This window comes from Schistocerca piceifrons, chromosome 4 (genome assembly GCF_021461385.2).
Source record: "Schistocerca piceifrons isolate TAMUIC-IGC-003096 chromosome 4, iqSchPice1.1, whole genome shotgun sequence".
Taxonomy (NCBI): Eukaryota; Metazoa; Arthropoda; class Insecta; order Orthoptera; family Acrididae; genus Schistocerca; species Schistocerca piceifrons.
The window spans coordinates 641,317,766-641,341,616 of record NC_060141.1 but is presented as its reverse complement, the minus strand read 5'-3'; the positions used below and the strand labels follow the sequence as shown (position 1 = coordinate 641,341,616).

At 39.5% G+C, this 23,851-nt stretch overlaps 1 protein-coding gene across 1 annotated transcript in view; it reads left to right on the top strand.

Annotated features, from left to right (window-relative positions):
- LOC124794805 (tyrosine-protein kinase hopscotch) overlaps positions 1-23,851 on the top strand; it is a 194,594-nt gene that overhangs the window by 95,976 nt on the left and 74,767 nt on the right. The window contains exons 10-12 of the mRNA XM_047258461.1: positions 9,332-9,479; positions 9,618-9,728; positions 20,135-20,268. Of these exons, the coding sequence (XP_047114417.1) occupies positions 9,332-9,479; positions 9,618-9,728; positions 20,135-20,268 (393 nt within the window). The remainder of the gene's footprint in view (positions 1-9,331; positions 9,480-9,617; positions 9,729-20,134; positions 20,269-23,851) is intronic.

The window sequence follows — 23,851 nt, the reverse complement described above, 5'->3', positions numbered from 1 at the left end:
CCATGCTTTTGGGATGTTTCTCAATAATTGATAAAGATTTTTCAAAACAGAAAGATGAGACTCCTCGATCAATGAGATATCCACTGCTGATAGCGAAAAAGTGGTGAAAAATGCTTTTTTCAGATTTTCTCACACACCACCCTTGGATAAATGGTGCCTTCATAAGCCCCTTAAATCATACTGTAGACCACTTCTGATGCAAAAAGAACTAACCAATTTTCTCCATTTGCCTAATCTGTAGGAAGTGTGTAACATTCAAACTTTAGCCCTGTCCTGTAGGATAGTTACAGTATAGATGATCCATCTGCTGGATATGAAAATGGTTCTTACTGCAAGGGCTATCCAAACACTGGAGCCTACCTTACTACCACCAATAGAACCCAAGGTATGAGCCCTGGAAAAAAAAATCACGTTTTTATGTGTAGTTTGTTGCAACATATTGGTTCTGCAAGCTGTTACTTAGTTACATGTTCTGTAGATCCTTTGAACGATTCTTTATCGAAATGATGTGGAATGAGTTAGTTTACAGGGTATGTGTACATGATTAGTGTTAACATTAATGAACACATTGTCATTTTATTCCTACTCGTGCAACTACACTTAAAAAAACTAGGGTTTTTTTCCTGGCTTCCAGTTTTTAAGAAGAAATTCCAGTTGACGGAATGAGTTTTCCAGGAGAAATAATTCTAAATTAGATTTAAAACTTTCTTCGCTACCTGTCGGACATTTTGTTACTGAGCAGATGATCAAAAATCTTTATAACTACATATTGAACTTTTCTCTGAGCCACTGACAGCTTTAACAATGGGTAATAAAGGTCATTTTTCACTCTAGTTTTGTAGGTATGTACAGCAGTGTTTTTCTTAAATTGTGATTGATTATTTATGACAAATTTCATGAGAGCAAATATATATTGTGATGGTGCAGTTACAATGCCTAGCCCCTTGAAGAGGTACCTATGTGACATCCGTGGGTGAACACCATACATTTTTCTTACTGCTCAGTTTTGTGTTCTCAATACTTTCTCTGTAAGTGATGAGTTACCCCAGAAAATTATTCTGTACAACATTATTGAGTGGAAATGTGCAAAATATATCAGGAGGTTGATATGCTTGTTTCCAATATTAGCAGTAATATGAAGAGCAGAAGCTGCTGAACTTGATTGATTGAGAAGCTCAGTAATATGCTTCTTCCAGTTCAAATTTTCATCAGTATGTACGCCCAAAAATGTCGAGCATTTTATCCTGCTTACTGACTCCTGCTCCTATGCTACATCAGTTGGTATGACTATGTTTCTTGTACAGAACTGAATGTGGTGTGTTTTTCCAAATGTAGGGAGAGTCCATTTTCAGAGAACCACTTAATAATTCATTGGAAATTATCATTTACTAACTCTTATGTTGCTTTGCCTCAAATGGGATCTATTGTTACACTAGTATTGTCTGGAAAAAAGTAGCAATTTTGCTGGTTGAATGTTAAGTGGTAGATCATTAACATATATAAAGAATAGGAGTGGATCCAGAAATGAGCACTGAAGGACTTGCTTTGTGATTTTACCCCAGTCACAAGAATTTTCTACCTTTCTGACATTGTCTGAATTATTCAGCACAACATTTTGCATTCTGTTTGTCAAGTATGCAATGTGAAAAGCCATCAGTTCCATAAAACTTGAGCTGTTCTTAGAGGTTATCATGATCTATGCAGTCAAAGGCCTTGGAGAGATCACAAAATAGTGATCTACATTATTTAAGGCTTGTAGTATTTGATGAGTGAATGCATAAATAGCATTCTCAGTTGAGCAATCTTTCAGGAACCAAAACTAAAATATGCTAAGTATATTTTTTCCACTTAAATGTGAACTGATCTTGAATACCTTACTTTCTTTGAATATTTTGGAAAATAATGTCAATAACAAAATTGGAGAAAATTTGTTCAATTTTTTTAGAACTTTTTAAATTGTGTTAATTTCAGGATAAATGTTGATGCTACATCTAGTTGCTTTAAAATTTTGTGATATGACATTTTTAATGCATTTTCTTGCTTCTTCAACTAAACCATTTAATTCTATACTTGCTGACCAATTGATGATGAATAGTTCACTTAAGTCACTAACAGTTTTATTCCACTGCAAATGATATGAACTTCTGTGTGATTTTTCTCAGTGCCAGCTACTCTCTACAGTTGTTACTATTATCTGGTGCATGCACCCCACATTTCTTGGTATTAATTGTACAAGTACTGTCATAGCTATTAAAAATTCATAAGCACATATTTTCAGGACAATCTTCAAGGAATAGGAATCTGCATGGGTCTAGAAGAAATTATCTTATACTTTTAGTACATTTTAAAAAAAGTGTTCTTTTTTAAATAATTATTTTCTGCTTTTTAGTTTTGTGTGTGTGAAATTTTTCTGTTAATTTCAACCATTTTGTTGAGATTACTACAGAGACATGCGGTAAGTATCAGGTTTATTTCAGTTTCTCTTCACCTGAGCCAACCAATACATTGCTTCCTCCTATATATATTTTGTGAAAAGGCTGTGTAGATAAAAATGAGAGAGAATTCGATTCACATGGAAGGTTATCAGCAGCCATTCTTGCCATGAAACAGTCATGACAGGAAAAGGGCGAATTAACAGTGGTATTCAAAGTACTCTCTGCCACATACCAGACAAGACAGTCAGTTAATATTGCATTGTCATCCAATGCTGAGCTATGTTGGAAAGTTTCAAGTCTCTAGCTCATCAGGGAGTTTGTTAGAAATCAACTGCAATGTTTGTACCACAGACAGACACACACCACACATACAGATTCAAAAGCAAGAAGTGGTTCATTCTCATCAAATTCTGAGCTATGTTTAAAGTGTAAAGTGTGTAACTCATTTGAAACTTAGTGTAAAATCAGTTGCAGATTTTGTAGCGTACAGACAGATGAAAAATCTAACTAAGAAAAACATGTTAAAATTTTCACCATCGTCACCTTCTACAGTATCCAGTCCCTTGTTGGGTCTGCTTGGAATGTAATCCTGTTCATCAGCTCTCCCACCATTCTTCCCTCTCCACTTTGTCCAAATCTTCTCCCCTCTTCTTCGTACAGTCATACATGCCAACAACACCGTTTGTCTCTCGGTCTTCCTCTAGGTCTAGATCTCTTACCACATTTCATGAGCCTGTCTTGGTATCCTACCAACTCCTATGCTTGTAACATGTACTACATACCATCTAAACCTTGCCACTTCTGTGGTCTTTTGCAGTGGCTTCTAAGTCGCTGTTTCCCCTCACCTTCTTATTCCTTTCTCTGTCCATTCTTGTTAGGCCTATCATGCTTCTTTAATATTTCATTTTGCAAGCCTGTATCCTGCCCATTGGCTTTTTCTTCAGTACTCACATCTCTGATGCGTACGTGCATGATGAAGCAAAATGTTTGTTACAACATTTGTTTGTGTTTTGGTGTTAAGAGTGTGGCTTGAAAAGTTCAGAGAATGGAATAGAAAAAAGTACTTACATCCCTGAAACTTTTTTTTATTTTTCAATGTAGTCTCCTTGTAGATTAATGCACTTGGTCCAACGATGTTCCGGTGCCTTGATACCATCTCGAAAGTGAATTTCCTCCAGGCCTGCAAAATAGTTGTCAACTGTGGCTATCAAATCTTTGTTTGAAGTGAATCTTCATCTTCCAAGAAAAATTTTCAGCTCTGGGAAGAGATGGAAGTCTGACGGAGCCATATCAGGTGAATAAGGAGAGTGTGGCAACAGTTCATACCTTAGTTTGTGTAATTTTGCAATGGCAACGGCACATGTGTGCAGGCGCGCATCAAGAGTCCATCTTGCAGATAATTTTTTCATTTCTAAAATATGATATACCCTTTCAGATGACATGTGGCAAGATTGTTCAATTTCACGCTCTTTCAATCGGTGATCCTCCGTGACCATTTCGTGCACTTTTGCAATGATTTCTGGAATAGTGACACGTCTTGGCCGACCACTGCGTGAATCATCGTCTAAGCTCTCCTAACCAAATTTAAATTTGTTTGTCCACTTGGCAGCAGTTGAATATGAAGGAGCAGAGTCCCCCAGTGTATTCTGGACATTGGCATGAATGTCCTTTGCTTCCATACCTTTCTTTACGAAGTACTTAACCACTGCTCGAATCTTGATTTTTTTCCATCTCGGCAAATTACTACGTGGGAACAACAGAACCACGTCACCGCCACAGCTCTCTTCCAAGAGCACTGATGTGGCACGTGCTTACAGGCAACAGTCTGGAATATCATGTGAACAACTCGTAGTGCTAGTGCTGAACCCTCATGGTAATTCAAAGAACGTTTCAAACCACCCTCGTACATCCTTTTTCCAGACGAGGCTTCTCACACTCAGCAGAAATCCATGGGCTTGCATCCCTTTTAACTGATGTCTGTGTCATTCCCCCCACTCCTCAGTGTCTTCTAGTATGGCCCCCAGGTACTTGACACTTTCCACTTTCTGTAGCACTTGCCTTCTCAACACGTATACCCATTATTACTCTCCACTTATTCCTCATTGTCGCCATCACTTCACACTTTTTTGCATTAAATTTCAATCCATAAGTCGCACAACTTCCTTTCACACATATAGGCTTTCTTGCTCCTCTCCAGCTCCATTTCCCCACACCATAAAATCATCTGGAAACATCATTGCTTTCCCATTCTAATATCTTTTTCATACTGTCACTTTTGTCATTATTTCATCCATAACAATGATGAAATGAAGAGGGGATAGCACACTCTCTTGCATCAGCTTGTTTCTCTTTTCCAGGCAGCCTATCTTCTCTCCTCCTACTTGTACACAACTCAAACTTCCTTGACAACTTCCCTTTATTCTTCTCACAATCAGACCTCCATTTCCCTTTCTGAAGTATTTCCCTGATCTAGTTTCTTTTCACACTGTCATATGCCTTCTCAGTTTCCACAAATACCGTTACTAAATCCTTATGATATCTGCAGTGCCAGTGTTGGAGCTGCCTTACACTAAAAATTATATTCACTGTCAACCTTCCAGGTCTATGCTGATATTACTCATATTGTGCATCCCTCAGACTTCCTTTCACTATCTTCTATACTGTTTTTTCCCATATCTTCTCCAATATCCTGATAGCATGGCACATCAGAGTTACTCCCCTATAAACATGGCATAGTTTCATGCAATCCGTCATAATAACTGCTACTATCATTTCCTTTTTCTAGCCTCAGGAGTCCTCCTTTCTATCCATACTGTTCTCATGACCCAGTAGAGCCACTGTTCTCCACCAGTGCTAGCTGCTCTCACCATATCCACACTTACTTCATCCAGTTTATGTGCTTTTCATCATTTCGCACTGTGAGGACAAGTTGTGAGTTGTGCTTGGGTAGCTCAGTCGGTAGAGCACTTGCCTGCAAAAGGGAAAGGTCCAAAATGTGAGTCTCAGTCCAGCACACACTTTTAATCTGTTAGGAAGTTTCATATCAGTGCACACTCCAATGCAGAGTGAAATTTCACTCTGGATTTCCACAATATTCTGAAATCCATGTCTGTCCCACTCGTAGCACACACCTTGCTTGTCACCATCAATGCCATCTCCCTCTATACCAACCCCCCTCCCCCCAAGCTCCCCCCCCCCCCCCCCTCCCACCCACTCACCCACGTACATGGTCTGTCTGCTGCTGAACATTTCCTCAGTCAATGCCCACCTGATTCCAGACATATGACATCTTTCTTGCTCACCTTAATCAACTTTATACTTACCAACGATTACTTCACATTTGCGGGACAGACATACAAACAGATCAGGAATGTGGCCATGGGAACCGGGATGGCTCCTTCCAATGCCAGCCTCTTCATGGGTTGCTTGGATGGAGCTTTCCTGGGATCCATAAGTCTTCAGTCCCTGGTTTGGTTTAGATACATTGATGACATCTTTCCCCTATAAAGCTAATCTGTTAAAATTCCAGAAATCTCTAAATACCGTCTCCCAATTAAATTTCACATGGTCCTATTCAGAATCCCATGCCACTTTCCTTCATGTTGATATCATCCTTACCAAAGGCCGGCTACACACTTCTGTCCACATTAAACGTACTAACAAACAACAGTACTTACATTTTGACAGTTGCCATTCTTTCCATATCAAACATTCCCTCCCATACAGCCTTGGCATTCGAGGCAAATATACACTCCTGGAAATGGAAAAGAGAACACATTGACACCGGTGTGTGAGACCCACCATACTTGCTCCGGACACTGCGAGAGGGCTGTATAAGCAATGATCACACGCACGGCACAGCGGACACACCAGGAACCGCGGTGTTGGCCGTCGAATGGCGCTAGCTGCGCAGCATTTGTGCACCGCCGCCGTCAGTTTCAGCCAGTTTGCCGTGGCACACGGAGCTCCATCGCAGTCTTTAACACTGGTAGCATGCCGCGACAGCGTGGACGTGAACCGTATGTGCAGTTGACGGACTTTGAGCGAGGGCGTATAGTGGGCATGCGGGAGGCCGGGTGGACGTACCGCCGAATTGCTCAACACATGGGGCGTGAGGTCTCCACAGTACATCGATGTTGTCGCCAGTGGTCGGTGGAAGGTGCACGTGCCCGTCGACCTGGGACCGGACCGCAGCGACGCACGGGTGCACGCCAAGACCGTAGGATCCTATGCAGTGCCGTAGGTGACCGCACCGCCACTTCCCAGCAAATTAGGGACACTGTTGCTCCTGGGGTATCGGCGAGGACCATTCGCAACCGTCTCCATGAAGCTGGGCTACGGTCCCGCACACCGTTAGGCCGTCTTCCGCTCACGCCCCAACATCGTGCAGCCCGCCTCCAGTGGTGTCGCGACAGGCGTGAATGGAGGGACGAATGGAGACGTGTCGTCTTCAGCGATGAGAGTCGCTTCTGCCTTGGTGCCAATGATGGTCGTATGCGTGTTTGGCGCCATGCAGGTGAGCGCCACAATCAGGACTGCATACGACCGAGGCACACAGGGCCAACACCCGGCATCATGGTGTGGGGAGCGATCTCCTACACTGGCCGTACACCACTGGTGATCGTCGAGGGCACACTGAATAGTGCACGGTACATCCAAACCGTCATCGAACCCATCGTTCTACCATTCCTAGACCGGCAAGGGAACTTGCTGTTCCAACAGGACAATGCACGTCCGCATGTATCCTGTGCCACCCAACGTGCTCTAGAAGGTGTAAGTCAACTACCCTGGCCAGCAAGATCTCCGGATCTGTCCCCCATTGAGCATGTTTGGGACTGGATGAAGCGTCGTCTCACGCGGTCTGCACGTCCAGCACGAACGCTGGTCCAACTGAGGCGCCAGGTGGAAATGGCATGGCAAGCCGTTCCACAGGACTACATCCAGCATCTCTACGATCGTCTCCATGGGAGAATAGCAGCCTGCATTGCTGCGAAAGGTGGATATACACTGTACTAGTGCCGACATTGGGCATGCTCTGTTGCCTGTGTCTATGTGCCTGTGGTTCTGTCAGTGTGATCATGTGATGTATCTCACCCCAGGAATGTGTCAATAAAGTTTCCCCTTCCTGGGACAATGAATTCACGGTGTTCGTATTTCAGTTTCCAGGAGTGTATTTGTTCGGATGCAGACTCTTTACAGCGATATGCCACCACGGTCACCTCAGCCTTCACTGGATCTGATTATACCGACAGCCTAGTTCAAAAGCAGATTTGCCGGGCCATCACATCCAATCCTGGTACTGCTGATACCTCCAAAAAACAACTTTGGAGTGCACCGTTTGTCACCTAGTACTATACTGGTCTTGATTGTATTAATCAGCTGTTTCAACAAGGCCATTACTTCTTAAAATCATGCTCTGAAATGATCCATTCTGTCTGAGATTTTGCTCACCACACCTAGAATAGCATTTCATCACCTTCCCAATCTCTGCAATATCCTTGTCAGGCCCAATGCTCCGTCTGCACCCATCTCCCTACCCTATGGCTCCTAACCCTGTGACCGTCCCTGGTGCAAGACTTGCCCTATGTGTCCTCCTACCACCAACTATTCCAGCTGTGTAACTGGCAAAACATATACTATCAAAGGGTGAGCCACCTGTGAAACAACATGTAGTGTATCAGCTGTTATGTAAAAACTGTTCGGCCTTTTACATCGGCATGACTACCACCCAGTTATCAGTCAGGATGAATGGATGTAGACAGAGGGTGTATACAGCAACACACAATATCCCATTGTAGAGCATGCTCTACAACAAGACAGTCATGACCTCAGTGCCTGTTCAGCAAATGCGCCATCTAGATTCTTCTCCCAGACACCAATTTCTCAGAACTCTGCAGGGGGGAACTGGTGCTGCAACATGCCCTTAGTTCTTGCCACCCACCTGGCCTTCTGTCTTGCATATTGCCCCATCCTTCACCTTTACGCTCACAGGTTTTCAAATCTCGTCCGGTGCAGTCACAACAATCAGTCTTACCCTCTCATCCCACCTGGTAAGTCTCCCCTGACCTGGGGTTCTGGGTGACTTTTCTGAACTGTATCCCTTTCCCTAAACCTCTCCACTCCTTTTCCTTCACAACTCTTCCTTCCCCTTCAATTCTTGTGACAAAAGGAGGAGCCACTGACTTCAAAAGCTAGTAAAAGGTAAACCTTTTTTTGTTCTCTTGCCACTACTTGGTGAGTAGATTTTTTGTGTGTCCATTTGCATTATGTTAGGAGGTAAGCTTTTCCTTGTGAATATCTTGTACATTTTTTATTTCTTTCTATGCCATTCCTTCGTACTATGCAATAATTATTTTCATGGAGTGTTGCATAGTGAACCTACCTATTTTTTTCAGCTATGCTGATAAGCAAATGAGAAAATGTTATAATGATGTGAAGGATGCACTGCCATATGAGGTTGGCTTGCTTTCTACAGTGTCTTCTCAGTGTTTATAGCGCTGTGCTCAAAATGAGGCAACTGTTCATATTTGAATACATATTAGCTCTAACTCACTTATTCCAGTTTTAACCATTGATAATTAAAAACACTTCTTCCGTTTTTCAGACTAATAATTTAGATGTTCTCTGGAACAACTAAGTAACTTAAATCCAAATCACTCAGTAATTCTTAAAAAATTCACTATCGCATCATATATTCTGGAACCACAACATTTTGTTTATGTTTCACTGAAATTTAGTCAAGGTATGAGAGTTTGAAATGAATAAAAAACTATTTAAAATGTTTGATGTTGTGTATCTTGAACTCTGTATATTTCATTTAAGTTGTTCCAGGGAATGCCTCAATATCAATAATAAGTTTGTCTTGTCAATGAAAACATTTTTAACAATTTTTCCAGCTCTACTCTTCTGGTAAGATATTACCTAAACCACAGTTGTGCCCAGATGCAATTTATAACTTGATGTCAGACTGCTGGGATCTAGATCCATACAGAAGAAAGAAACCACAGGCTATAATGAGAGACATTAATCAGATATTGTATGAAGGTATGTTTCTATCACGGTCAGCCAAGGAAGCAAATTACTACCCACTTCATAGCTTAGCTAATAATGGATAAATACTTTATGACTACAAGATCATCAAATTCACAACTAATCACTTCCATTGTTTTATATTATTTTCAGTTTTCAACTCAAGAAGAGCTCATTCCTATGCATCACCATTTCCAAAACTTTTTAAGCCATTTACAAAGGATTATAGCACTTCAAAGCTTAGTATTTCATCCATGGGAACAGGTATGTAATTTTATGAACATTTTTTACTATCCTATATTTAACATTCATTTATTGTCATTCAGGTAAAAGGAAAATGGCTGAAAATCTTTTATTTTTAGCTTTACAATTTTTATATATACGTTTTTTAGTTACTGAAAGAAATCTAGTGTATTCTGTCACTTTTACCCTCATTTGGTCAATAAAATTGTGTATACAGTAATTTAATTGCCAGGGAGGAATTTCTACATTAAAACTTTGTAAATTGGCTTATGTAGGATATTTGGAGTCTTATCTGCAAGCATCTTTCAGTTAAGACTTTCAGCATTTCTGTAATGCTCTTCCATGAGTCCAACAAACCTGTGACTATTTGTGTTGCCCTTCTTTTTGTACATTCAGTATTCTGTTAGTCGTATTTGGTATGGGTTCCACACATTTGAGCAAGATTCTAGGATGTATTACATGAGTGTTTTGTAGGCATACTCCTTTGTAGACTACTGGCATTTTTCTATTTTCCTATACTAATGAATGAAAGTCTCCCAGCTGGTTTACCTACGATTAAGTTTAAGTGATCATTCCATTCCATTTTCTCACAGGTTGTTATATTCAGGTATTTGTATGAGGTGACTTACTACAGTTTTGAATCACCGATATTTTAGTCATATAATAGCATCTACTGAGCTTTTTGAAGTTCACAATATTACTTTTCTGAATAAGCTTCCAGTCAGTGCACCTCTTTGAAATATTACTACGATCTGACTGAAAATTTATGCATCTTTCTTTCATGTGGTTCTTCATTATTCATAACTGCATCATCTGAAAAAATCTGAGGTTATTATTTATATTGTTTGCCAAATCATTTATGTACAACATGAGCTGAACAATTTCCATTTATAACTGATGGAGTTGCATGGAGTCATATGATTTTTTGGAAGTTAGACATATTGTACTCACCTAACTGCTGTGATCCACAGCTTTCAGGATGTCATGTGAGAAATTGTGTGTTTGGTTTTTCATGCCCAGTGTTTAATTATGAAGTCTGTACTGATTGACATGGAGGGGATAATTGTGTTTGAGGTACCTCATTAGGTTTGATCTGAGAACTACATCTATATGTATACACTGCAAGCTGTGTTATGGTATGTGGCTGTCAGAACAGCTTTCCAGCAAGTCTGTTGAAAAACAGCAGGTCTTTCCCATCCCACACATTTTTACTTGGCACTCTCTCTTTCCCACTTCACTGTTTTGGTTGTGAATGGTGCATGGGTAGAATGATTTTTGGTAAGCCTTCATGTGAGCTTCAATCAGTCTAATTTCTTTCCATGAGGGATATGTAGAAGAAAATAGTAGTTTGGCCGACATATCTAGGAACATACGCTCCAAGAATTTTAACAGTAAATCAAACCATGATGTACAATGCCCTTTGTAGTGTCTCCTATTGAAGTCTGAAGAGCACTTACTGAACAGACCTGTGATTAAGTGGACTTCTTGTCTCGCTACGTCACTATTTCCTCTATCAATCCTGTCTGGTATGAATGCCAGGCTGAATTGCAGTATTTCAGCATCAATCAAACAAGGTTTTTATATGCTACCACCTACATGAATGGACTACACTTACTGAGGATTCTTGCATTCAATAAAACAATGCATTCTCTTTGCCAGGAAATCATCAGTCCAATTGCAGAGCTAGCTGATAATCTGTATGCTTGTATTTTGTTCATTAAGTGACAGGTCAGAACTCTATGAAATGACTTCTAGAAGTCAAGGAAGGTGGCATCAACATGGATGCTGATATTTATTGCCTTTTGAGTTTTGTGAACAAACAGAATAAGCCATTTCACATGGTACTTGTTTGTGAAATCCATGTTGATTCCTACAGAAGAGATTTTTCAGCCTCCAGGAAGGTCATATTATGCTAACATAAAATGTGTCCTGAACCTCTGCACCACAGTGAGGTCAGCAATGTAGGCATATAGTTGCGTGCATCTATTCAATGACCCGTTTTGAAAGCAGGAATGATCTGCACATTTTTCAATCAGTGGGAACCAGTCGCTCCTCCAGTGACATTGGTAGAGTTCTGCAGAACAGGATCAACTTCTTTCGCATACTCTTATGTAGACTCATATACATATCCCATCAGGTTCTATCACTTTTCATCTTTTGAGTGACTTTAGTTGACTTCCTATCCCATGGCTGTTTATTTTGATGTATCTCGTTTTGACATTTGAGTGATGATGAAAAGAAACATCCATAAAAATGAAATGATCGTATGGCATTAATGGCCAGAAGATCCATCTGGGGTTGTTTAGCTGCCTAGTGCAATTTTTTTTTATTTGATGCTACTTTGGCAACTTGCATATCGATGATGATGAAATGATTATGAATTATGAGGACAACAAAACACCCATTCCCCAAGCAGATAAAATCTCTTACCCAGATGTGAATTAAACCTGGGACCCCCTGATCTAGGGGCAGCAGTGCTAATCACTAAACCATGATGTGCGCACTGCAAAACTCGCAGTAGGATCTCAGTTAGTTGAAATTTTGGAAAAAAAAATTTAGTGTTTCGCCCTTCTCTCTGTCATCCTCCTTTGGAATGCAACTGTGATCACTGAGTATCCAACCAGACAACTTTGGTCTTAATAACAGAACATTTAAACTTTGTAGGATTTTCTGTCAGCTCAGTAGTTCGAATTTTTGCTTTCAAATTTGTTTAATGCTTTACTCAGGGCCCACCATATGCGTTTTTGGCCTATTTTTAAACTTCTAGTTGCATAAGTAGTAATGACTTGCTTCAAATCATTTCATTAAAAGAATCATTCAAATGATCTATCAGATATATAACTTACTGACTAACTTACTGACTAGCAGTGAAGCTTTCTTTGCTGTCAGAACAGCTTTCCAACAAGGCTGTTGAAAAACAGCAAGTCTTTCCCATCTCTCACTTTTTATGTGGCACATAACTGTCTAAGGTGTATTATACAATACTCTTGAACTTTGTGCGTTTACAACCAATATTTTCAGTTTCAGAGACGAATTTTTCATGTTAACTGGTCAAGTAATGTGAAATCAATTTCTTGCCCCACTGACTATGCAGCAATATCTTTCTTATGTTTCTGTTTGACGCATAGTCATTGATGTTGTAATGGCCTTATGAGCATTGGTACCCTGCTCTGTGTAACTGAATCGTAAAGTTCCGGCCAGTTTTTAACCAAGAGATCTGAGACAGTACCCTCATGGGTCAGTTCTAAAATTAAAGCTCAAGGTAATTTTCTGAAAAGGCATTTGGAATATATTGTAAGATTCTATAACCGACGGATGTCAGTGGTATTTAATAGTTGTTTTGTAGGTCACTTCTACTACCTTATTTGTAAGTGGGTGTTACCTGTGCTTTCTTTGAAGGTTTTTTGTTCAATTGCTCTGTGGTACATTATTGTTCAATTGCTCTGTGGTATATCATTGGTAAGAGAAGGGGTCCTCACCTGCAAATTCCGTGTAGACTCTGACAAGGACTTCATCAGGTTCTGCGGCCTTGTTCAGTTTTATTAATTTCAGGTGTTTCCTCAATGCCACTGACACTAATATCTAAGTCAGTCATTTCTCTGGTGTTGTTGTTGTTGTTGTTGTTGTAGTCTTCAGTCCTGAGACTGGTTTGATGCAGCTCTCCATGCTACCCTATCCTGTGCAAGCTTCATCATCTCCCTGTACCTACTGCAACCTACATCCTTCTCAATCTGCTTAGTGTATTCATCTCTTGGTCTCCCTCTACGATTTTTACCCTCCACGCTGCCCTCCAATGTTAAATTTGTGATCCCCTGATGCCTCAGAACATGTCTTACCAACCAGTCCCTTCTTCTTGTCAAGTTGTGCCATAAACTCCTCTTCTCCCCAGTGCTATTCAGTACCTCCACATTAGTTACGTGATCTACCCATCTAATCTTCAGTATTCTTCTGTAGCACCACATTTTGAAAGCTTCTATTCTCTTCGTGTCCAAACTATTTATCGTCCATGTTTCACTTCCATACATGGCTACACTCCATACAAATACTTTCAGAAACGACTTCCTGACACTTAAATCTATACTCGATGTTAACAAATTTCTCTTCTTCAGAAACACTTTCCTTGCCATTGCCAGTCTACATTTTATATCCTCTCTAATTCGACCATCATCAGTTATTTTGGTCCCCAAATAGCAAAACTCCTTTACTACTTTAAGTGTCTCATTTCCTAATCTAATTCCCGCAGCATCACCCGACTTAATTCGACTACATTCCATTATCCTCGTTTTGCTTTTGTTGATGTTCATCTTATATCCTCCTTTCAAGACACTGTCCATTCCGTTCAACTGCTCTTCCTAGTCCTTTGCTGTCTCTGACATGGATTTTAATACCTACTCCGAATTTTTCTTTTATTTCCTTTACTGCTTGGTCAATATACAGATTGAATAACATCGGGGAGAGGCTACAACCCTGTCTCACTCCCTTCCCAACCACTGCTTCCCTTTCATGTCCCTCGACTCTTACAATAGCCATCTGATTTCTGTACAAATTGTAAATAGCCTTTCGCTCCCTGTATTTTACCCCTGCCACTTTTAGAATTTGAAAGAGAGTATTCCAGTCAACATTGTCAAAAGCTTTCTCTAAGTCTACAAATGCTAGAAATGTAGGTTTGCCTTTCCTTAATCTTTCTTCTAAGATAAGTCGTAAGGTCAGTATTGCCTCACGTGTTCCAACATTTCTTCGGAATCCAAACTGATCTTTCACGAGGTCGGCTTCTACCAGTTTTCCATTCGTCTGTAAAGAATTCACGTTAGTATTTTGCAGCTGTGACTTATTAATCTGATAGTTCGGTAATTTTCACATCTGTCAACACCTGCTTTCTTTGGGATTGGAATTATTATATTCTTCTTGAAGTATGAGGGTATTTCCCCTGTCTCATACATCTTGCTCACCATATGGTAGAGTTTAGTCATGACTGGCTCTCCCAAGGCCGTCAGTAGCTCTAATGGAATGTTGTCTACTCCCGGGGCCTTGTTTCAACTCAGGTCTCTCAGTGCTCAGTCAAACTCTTCACGTAGTATCATATCTCCCATTTCATCTTCATCTACATCCTCTTCCATTTCCATAATATTGTCCTCAAGTACAATGCCCTTGTACAGACCCTCTATATACTCCTTCCACCTTTCTGCTTTCCCTTCTTTGCTTAGAACTGGGTTTCCATCTGAGCTCTTGATGTTCATACAAGAGGTTCTCTTTTCTCCAAAGGTCTCTTTAATTTTCCTGTAGGCAGTATCTATCTTACCCCTCATGAGATAAGCCTCTACATCCTTACATCTGTCCTCTAGCCATCCCTGCTTAGCCATTTTGCACTTCCTATCGATCTCATTTTTGAGACTTTTGTATTCCTTTTTGCCTGCTTCACTTACTGCATTTTTATATTTTCTCCTTTCATCAATTAAATTCAATATTTCTTCTGTTACCCAAGGATTTCTACTAGCCCTCGTCTTTTTACCTACTTGATCCTCTGCTGCCTTTAATACTTTATCCCTCAGAGCTACCCATTCTTCTTCTATTGTATTTCTTTCCCCCATTCCTGTCAATTGTTCCCTTATGCTCTCCCTGAAACTCTGTACAACCTCTGGTTCTTTCAGTTTATCCAGGTCCCATCTCCTTAATTTCCCACCTTTTTGCAGTTTCTTCAGTTTTAATCTACAGTTCATGACCAATGGATTGTGATCAGAGTCCACATCTGCCCCTGGAAATGTCTACAATTTAAAACCTGGTTCCTAAATCTCTGTCTTACCATTATATAATCTATCTGATACCTTCTAGTATCTCCAGGATTCTTCCATGTATACAACCTTCTTTTATGATTCTTGAACCAAGTGTTAGCTATGATTAAGTTATGCTCTGTGCAAAATTCTACCAGACGGCTTCCTCTTTCATTTCTTACGCCCAATCCATATTCACCTACTATGTTTCCTTCTCTCCCTTTTCCTACTCTAGAATTCCAGTCACCTATGACTATTAAATTTTCGTCTCCCTTCACTACCTGAATAATTTCTTTTATCTCATCATACATTTCTTCAATTTCTTCATCATCTGCAGAGCTAGTTGGCATTATAAACTTGTACTATTGTAGTAGGTGTGGGCTTCGTGTCTATCTTGGCCACAATAATGCGTCCACTATGCTGTTTGTAGTAGCTTACCCGCACTCCTATTTCCTTATTCATTATTAAAGCTACTCCTGCATTACCCCTATTTGATTTTTTATTTATAACCCTGCATTCACCTGACCGAAAGTCTTGTTCCTCCTGCCATCGAACTTCACTAATACCCACTATATCTAATTTTAACCTATCCATTTCCCTTTTTAAATTTTCTAACCTACCTGCCCAATTAAGGGATCTGACATTCCACACTCCGATCCGTAGAACACCAGTTTCCTTTCTCCTGACAATGACGTCCTCTTGAGTAGTCCCTGCCCGGAGATCCGAATGGGGGACTATTTTACCTCCGGAATATTTTACCCAAGAGGACGCCATCATCATTTAACCATACAGTAAAGCTGCATGCCCTCGGGAAAAATTACGGCTGTAGTTTCCCCTTGCTTTCAGCCGTTCACAGTATCAGCACAGCAAGGCCGTTTTGGTTAGTGTTACAAAGCCAAAGCTGCATGCCCTTGGGAAATATTACGGCCGTAGTTTCCCCTTGCTTTCAGCCGTTCACAGTATCAGCACAGCAAGGCCGTTTTGGTTAGTGTTACAAGGCCAAAGCTGCATGCCCTTGGGAAATATTACGGCCGTAGTTTCCCCTTGCTTTCAGCCGTTCACAGTACCAGCACAGCAAGGCCGTTTTGGTTAGTGTTACAAGGCCAGATCAGTCAATCATCCACACTGTTGCCCCTGCAACTACTGAAAAGGCTGCCGCCCCTCTTCAGGAACCACACGTTTGTCTGGCCTCTCAACAGATACCCCTTCATTGTGGTTGCATCTACGGTACGGCCATCTGTATCGCTGAGGCACGCAAGCCTCCCCACCAACGACGAGGTCCATGGTTCATGGGGGGGGGCCTCTAGTGTTACGAGAATTAATACTACCTTATTTTAATTCGCTCTAGTGTTACGAGAATTAAAATAAGGTAGTATTCCTGAATTTTCCTTTGTAAGGAAACATTTGAAAAAGAGCTTAGCATTTCTACTCCTGCTTTGCTACCCATAATTTCGTTTCTTGTGTCAGTCATCAATGTCTGGACTCTTAACTACCATGCCACTGATATCCTTTCTATATGACTTGTATTTCTTTGAGTATCGTGAGTGGCGTTTTGATAAGCGTTTGCTACGCTGTTCAATGAGGGCTTCAAGCATTGCCCATTTAACTGCCAAATGCATTTGAGTTAGCATCTCTCTCTCTCTCTCTCTCTCTCTCTCTCTCTCTCTACTCTATGTCTTTTTTACACTCGTTGTTCTGTAGTCACTGTGTCCTTAGAAGGGTCCCTCCCAACACAAACTTTTATAGTAGCTGCGTATCTCTCCAGAGCTCAGTGACAGTGATGTATGATGCTAACACAAGACAGAAGATGGGATGAGGGGCTAGTGAAACAGCAAGAAGTAGAGTGAGTGATTATGAACTTTCAGTAATGTACCAGAAAATGAAATTAAGTTTTGTATGTAGTTATCACAGTGAATAGAATAAATATATTGCAGATGAGGAGGCAAATTCGGAAGACACATACAAGAAAATGTGAATAGTGAGTGCAGACCCAAATGGGTAGTGAGCGAATGCCAAAATTCTCTTCAGAGGTTCGTATCATAACAAAACCTTCTGAAAATGTGAATTGAAGATTTCTACCTGTTCCACTTGTTTTATGATCCATATTTATTTGAATAATAATTTTGTAACAAAGTGATCTCGGCCATCCAACAAAGTCAAACCCCACAAACATTTGGCCAAGTCGCCAGAGGTTGCTGACTATCAAACAGTTGACAGTACTGTCCTCTTATAGCTGTATTACAGATCCTAATGCTGATGTGGTAATGGAAAATTCTGGCAGAATGTAACCTACACTACTAAATCATTTACAAATCTTAATGCCTTTCATGCCTAGCCATGTATGATTCAAGACAATGTTTTTTAGTCTTTGTCCACAGCGCATACTGTGATCTGCCTCTGGCGTAATCCCATGAGAAACCCAGCTTTAGTCCTTATTGAGGGTGTTACCTGCTGCAATAATTTCCATCTCAATATTGATATACGTGGTGCATCCAATTTGGCACATCTGTATTTATGAAACTAATGAACGTATATAATGAATTTTGATTTTTGATAAACAGGAAACTCAGAAAGTTTTTTTTTTTTTTTTTTTTTTTCATATCCATTCATAGGTGTTCACTATGCCCCACTTTATATGCATGGCATATGTCAGTGCGGTATTCAAATTGTTCCCACACTACAGTGAGTATGTCTTTAGTTACAGCTTCCACAGCTGCTTTTACATAATGTCTCAGTTCGTTCATTGTTGTTGGTAATGGAGGCACAAAAACAGTCTTTTATAAACCCCCACAAGAAATAATCCCATACAGTCAAGTCCAGTGACCTTGGAGGCCAGTAATGTAAGGCTGAATCATTTGGTTCAGTGTGACCAATCCATTGTTCAGTAATCTTTTGATTTAAAAATTCCTGCATTTCCAGATGCCATTGTGGCAGTGCCCCATCCTGTTGGTAAATGAAGTCTTCAACTGTGGGAAAAGAAAGTTCTCAAGCATATCGAGATATGTGCTTCCTATAACAGTGTTCTCTGCAAAGAAAAATGGACCATATACCTTTTCCCATGAAAACTGCACAAAACACATTAAATTTTGGATAGTTCCTCTCATGTTGTACAACTTCATGTGATTGTTCCGAACCCCATATTCTCACATTATGACAGTTCGCCTTTCCATTTAAGTGGAATGTTGCTTCATCACTAAACACTAAGTGTGGAAGAAAACTATCATCCTCCATCTTGCCAAGAATGAAATTACAGAACTCCAAACATTGTTGTTTGTCACCTTCACAAAGAGCTTGGAGTTACTGAATTTTGTATGGTTTCATGTATAAATGTCAACCCAAAACACACCAGATGGACATCGAGGGCATGGTGAGGTGCATGGCAAACGGATTTCTGCAGACTCCTTATGATACTAAGGTGGATGTGTTCAACGTCTGTGTCAGACACTAGGGGATGTCCCGGCAATTTGCCTTTACACAAAAATCCTGTTTCTTGGAATTGTTCATGCCATTGTCTAATGCTCTGTGCCCTAGGAGGATCCACACCATACCTAGTACAAAAGTCACTGTGAACATTTATTACTGACTTGCACTGCACAAAACATAGAACACAAAACACTTTCTGTTGTACCAACACCATTTTTACTAGAACTGAAGTGGGCATACACTGCTGTTACCTAGTGGGAACCATCTAAAACCCTATAGTTTGCTCTTTCCTATAATACATTCTTCAAGCACATATCTCAAATAACAGAATAGTTATGATTTTTTAAAATTTGGTGATTCTTTTTGATACATCCTGTATTATTGAATATAATTTGGTGCTCACTTTGTAGTTTATCTTCTGCAGTGACAAATTATCTGCATGGTAATTTATATATGTTGGATATTCTGTGTCCCTTGTCATGTTTCATTTATACCAGCCCCCAAAAAATGCCCCCAACAGATACAGAATTGGTGGATCATATTACATTAGTGATCCACTGTGAAAGCATTGAAGAAAAATAGTGCCTGATGTTGTAGTACAATACTAAGAGATAATAACAATAATAATAACAGTAATAATAAAAAATTGCAATAAATGATGACAGATATATGGGACTCATTTAACATATACCAAATGAAAGGCTCCATGATATGGGAGATGCTGTATTCACAGCAATAGATAAGAATTTTTAGTCAGCTGAAGTAGCAATTAAGTCTTCATGCAAATGATTCAGTTCAGAATAACTATCAAGAATAGGATAAAAGAAGTAATTGAATACTTCTATTGGCCACCAGACACATGTTCTGAATTAACTGAAAACTTTAGAAAAACACCTAAATTTACTAGTACTTTAGTTCACAATAAATAAGGAGACCTTTGGTACATACATACTTGATACTGATTCCCAGTACGCCACAAGAATTTGTATATCATTTCTTTTAAAATTGGAGATCGTTTGTCGCCAGGTTTTGTACTTTCTGAACATAATTTTTAAATGTATTTTTCTCTATTTTGCTAGTACTGTGTTTCACATCTGAAAATCAAAATACCAATCTTGAATATGTAAGGTAACATAGAAAACATTTAAAATATCAACCGAACAAAAAAATGTTTTTTTTTCTCAAAGCCGCAGTAACAATGACATGCAGAATAAGTAATTAAAATGTAATTTTCAGAAATGACAGATCTTGATTATCCGAGAGTCAATGGGACTCTGGATGGAGATAATGTGTCAATAGGTGGTCTTTCAACACGATATAGTGGAGGCAGTAGCTTGGAAGGTGCGTGGTTACTAGACAGAGAATCAAAGGTAAGTTTATCGATTGCATTTCGTAATAAGTATGAAATTTTGGATTATGTCTGTTACTTACACAGTGAGTGAGATGCACAGTAATACATCTTGTGTCAGAATAGTAACCTTTTCCATCTCCAGTAATTAATTAATACTACACTCACAGTGGTTTTAATGTGAGCAACAGGTTCGACATCCACATGACTACTCTGCAATTCACAGTTAAATGCCTTTCACTCTACTTCTCTACCGTTCCACTCTCGAACAGTGTGTGGGAAAAATGAGCACTTCAATCATTCTGTGCAAGCTCTGATTTCTCCTGTTTTATTACTATGATCATTACTCCCTATATAAGTGAATTCAACAAAATATTTTTACCTTCAGAGGAGAGAGTTGGAGACGGAAATTTCGCCAAAAGATGTCATCACAATGGAAAAGTCCTCTTTTTAATGATTGCCACTGCAACTCACGTGTCATATTCATAACTGTTTCTCATCTATTTTGTGATAAAACAAAAAAAAAACTCTCCTTTGAACTTTTTCCATGTCCTCTGTCAGTCCCAGCTGGTAAGGATCCCATATCACACAGCAGTACTGTAGCAGGGGGCAGCCAAGTATAGTAAGGCAGTCTCTTTTAGTAGGCATGTTGCATATTCTAAATCATCTTCAATAAAACACAGTCTTTGGTTCACTTTCCCCACAACATTAGCTATGTAATCGTTCCTGTTTAAGTTGTTCATAATTGTTATTCCTAGGTATTTAGTTGAATTGACAGCCTTTAGATTTTTGCGATTAATCGTGTAACTGAACTTTAATACATTTCTATTAGTACTCAAACCATACAATATCATGTCTAAATCATTTTGCAGTTGGTGTTGGTCTTCAGATGACTTTACTAGATGTTAAATAAGTGTCATTTGCAAACAATTTAAGATGGCTGTTCAGACTGTCTCCTGAATCATTTATATAGATTAGAAACAGCAGAAGGCCTATAGTATTTCTTGGGGAATGCCAAACATCACTTCTGTTATACTTGATGGCTTTCCATTGATTACTATGAACAGTGACGTTCCTGAAAGGTAATCACAAATCCAGTCGCACAACTGAGGCGATACTCCGTAGGCATGCAGTTTGATAAGAAGCTGATTATGATGATTAGTATCAAAAGCCTTGTGGAAATATAGAATCAGTTTGAAATCTCTGTTGATAGCACTCATTGCTTTGTGAGAATAAAGAGCTAGTTCTGTTCCACAAGAATGATATTTTCTGAATCTGTGCTGACTGTGTGTCAATAGATGATTTTCTCGAAGGTAATTCATAATGACTGAATACAGTAATTGTTCCAAATCCTACTGCAAAACGACATCAGTGATAAGAGTCTTTAATTCAGTGGATTACTTATATTTCCTTCTTGAGTATTGGTGTGACTTGTGCAACTTTTCAGTCTTTAGTTACAAGTCTTTCATCGAGCAAGTGGTAGCATATGATTGTTAAGTACAGACCTATTATATCTGTATACTCTGAAAGGAATTTAATTGTGTACTATGAGGATCAGAGGACTTGCCTTTATTAAGCAATTTAGGCTGCTTTACTACACGAAAGGTATCTCATTCTCACTTACTTGATGTTGGCAGCAGTTATGGATTTGATTTCTAGAGTATTTACTTTGTCTTCTTTGGTGGAGTAATTTCAAAAAACCACATTTTGTAGCTCCTTTAGTGGCACTGTCATCAGTAACATTAGAGTCACTGGTGCACATCTGAGGTATTGATTATGTCTTGCCACTAATGTACTTTACATATAATCAGAATCTCTTTGGATTTCCTGCCAGACTTCAAGATACAGTTTCATTGTGGAAACTTTTGCATCTCACATTGAAGTCTGTACTAAATTTTGAGCTTCTGTAAAACTATGCCAACCTTGGGGATTTTGCATTCTGTTAAATTTGGCATGCTTTTTTTGGTGCTTCTGCAGCTGTATTCTGGCCTGTTTTTTGTACCATGGGGTGGTCAATTCCATCTGTTATTAATTTATTTTGTATAAATCTCTCAGTTGCTGTTGATACTATTTCTTTGAATTTAAGCCATGTCTTGTCTTCACTTACATATTTCAGGAGGAATGGAGACTGTCACTTGGGAAGGCATCAAGCGAATTTTTATCCGCTTTTAGTAGATATAGAAAAGTCAAAATAACCATTGGTGAAATTAAAAGCAAGGGAAGCTACAGTAAGAGCACTGTGGGAATTTCTCTGTAAACACAGAAGAGAGCAGATGGGTGGAAAGAGTACACTGAAGGCATCTATAATGGGGAGGAATTGTCTAATGACATGAGAGAACAAGGAATTGGAGTAAATATGGAAGAGAGAGGGGATCCAGTATTAGAGTCACAATTCAAAACCATTTTGGGAGACGCGAAATAAAGTAAGGCAGATGGAATAGATAACATTCCATCAAAATTTCTAAAATCTTTGGTGGAAATGGCAACCAAACAACTATTCAAGTTGATGTGTAGAATCTGTGAGACTTGCAATGTATCTTCAGACTTTTGAAAAAATAGCAACCGCATATTTCTGAAGAGAGCAAGAACAAATAATTTTGAGAACTATCACACAGTCAGCTTAAAAACTGGTGCAAGCAAGTTGCTGAAACTAATAATATACAGAAAAACATTGAGGGTCTCTTAGATGATTATCAGTTTGGTTTTAGGATATGTAAAGGCACCAGAGAGGCAGTTGTGACATTGCACTTCATAAAGGAAGCAGGAATGAAGAAATATCAAGTGACATTCATGGGATATGTCAACCTGGGAAAAGCGTTTGACATTGTAAAATGGCGGAAGATATTCAAAATTCCGAGAAAAATAGGAGGTAGTTTTAAGAAAAGATGGGTAAGTACAATATTTTCAAGAAACAGGGGAAACAATAAGATTGGAAGATTAAGAACAAAGTGCACAGATTAAAAAGACTGTAAGACAGTGATGCAGTCCTTAGCTCATACTGTTCAGTTTATACATTGAAAAAGCAAAGATGGAAATAATATACAATTGTTCAGACTGTTAGTAATGTTCTACTTCTGTGGAGAGAAGTCAGCCAGAACTGGAGAACTGTTTGTGGAGGCACTTTGGAACTTATCAACATACTGCAAAGGTAAAGGTAAGGGTACAGGTATAGGTAAAGTCTGTAGTGCAAGTCCGGCAGGGGCTATCAGCCTGACTGCAGACTCTTTATTTGCCACGGCACTGGTAGGAGGATTGATTGGGATGATGGATTCTTCTACCCAGCCACCCTTTACTTCTGGAAAAGGTTTCTGGAACTCATTTTGATAACAGGCTAAGTGGACATGATGCCTTCCTGGAGGAAATGGAACAAGCAAACATGCTTGACCCTGCTTGCAATTGAACCTCAGAGCTCCAGGGCTGAAGTCTAGTGCTCTACCTGCTATACCACCATGGCCACGTAAAACTGCTAAATGAAAAAGAAAATGTGGAGATCAAACCACATAAATTGTGACTTTTTCTTCCACTAGGAAAGGATTGGAATTCAGTTCCTTACCAAATGTTGATTTAATTGTGCTATTATTTATGCTGTAGAACAGCACTAAGTG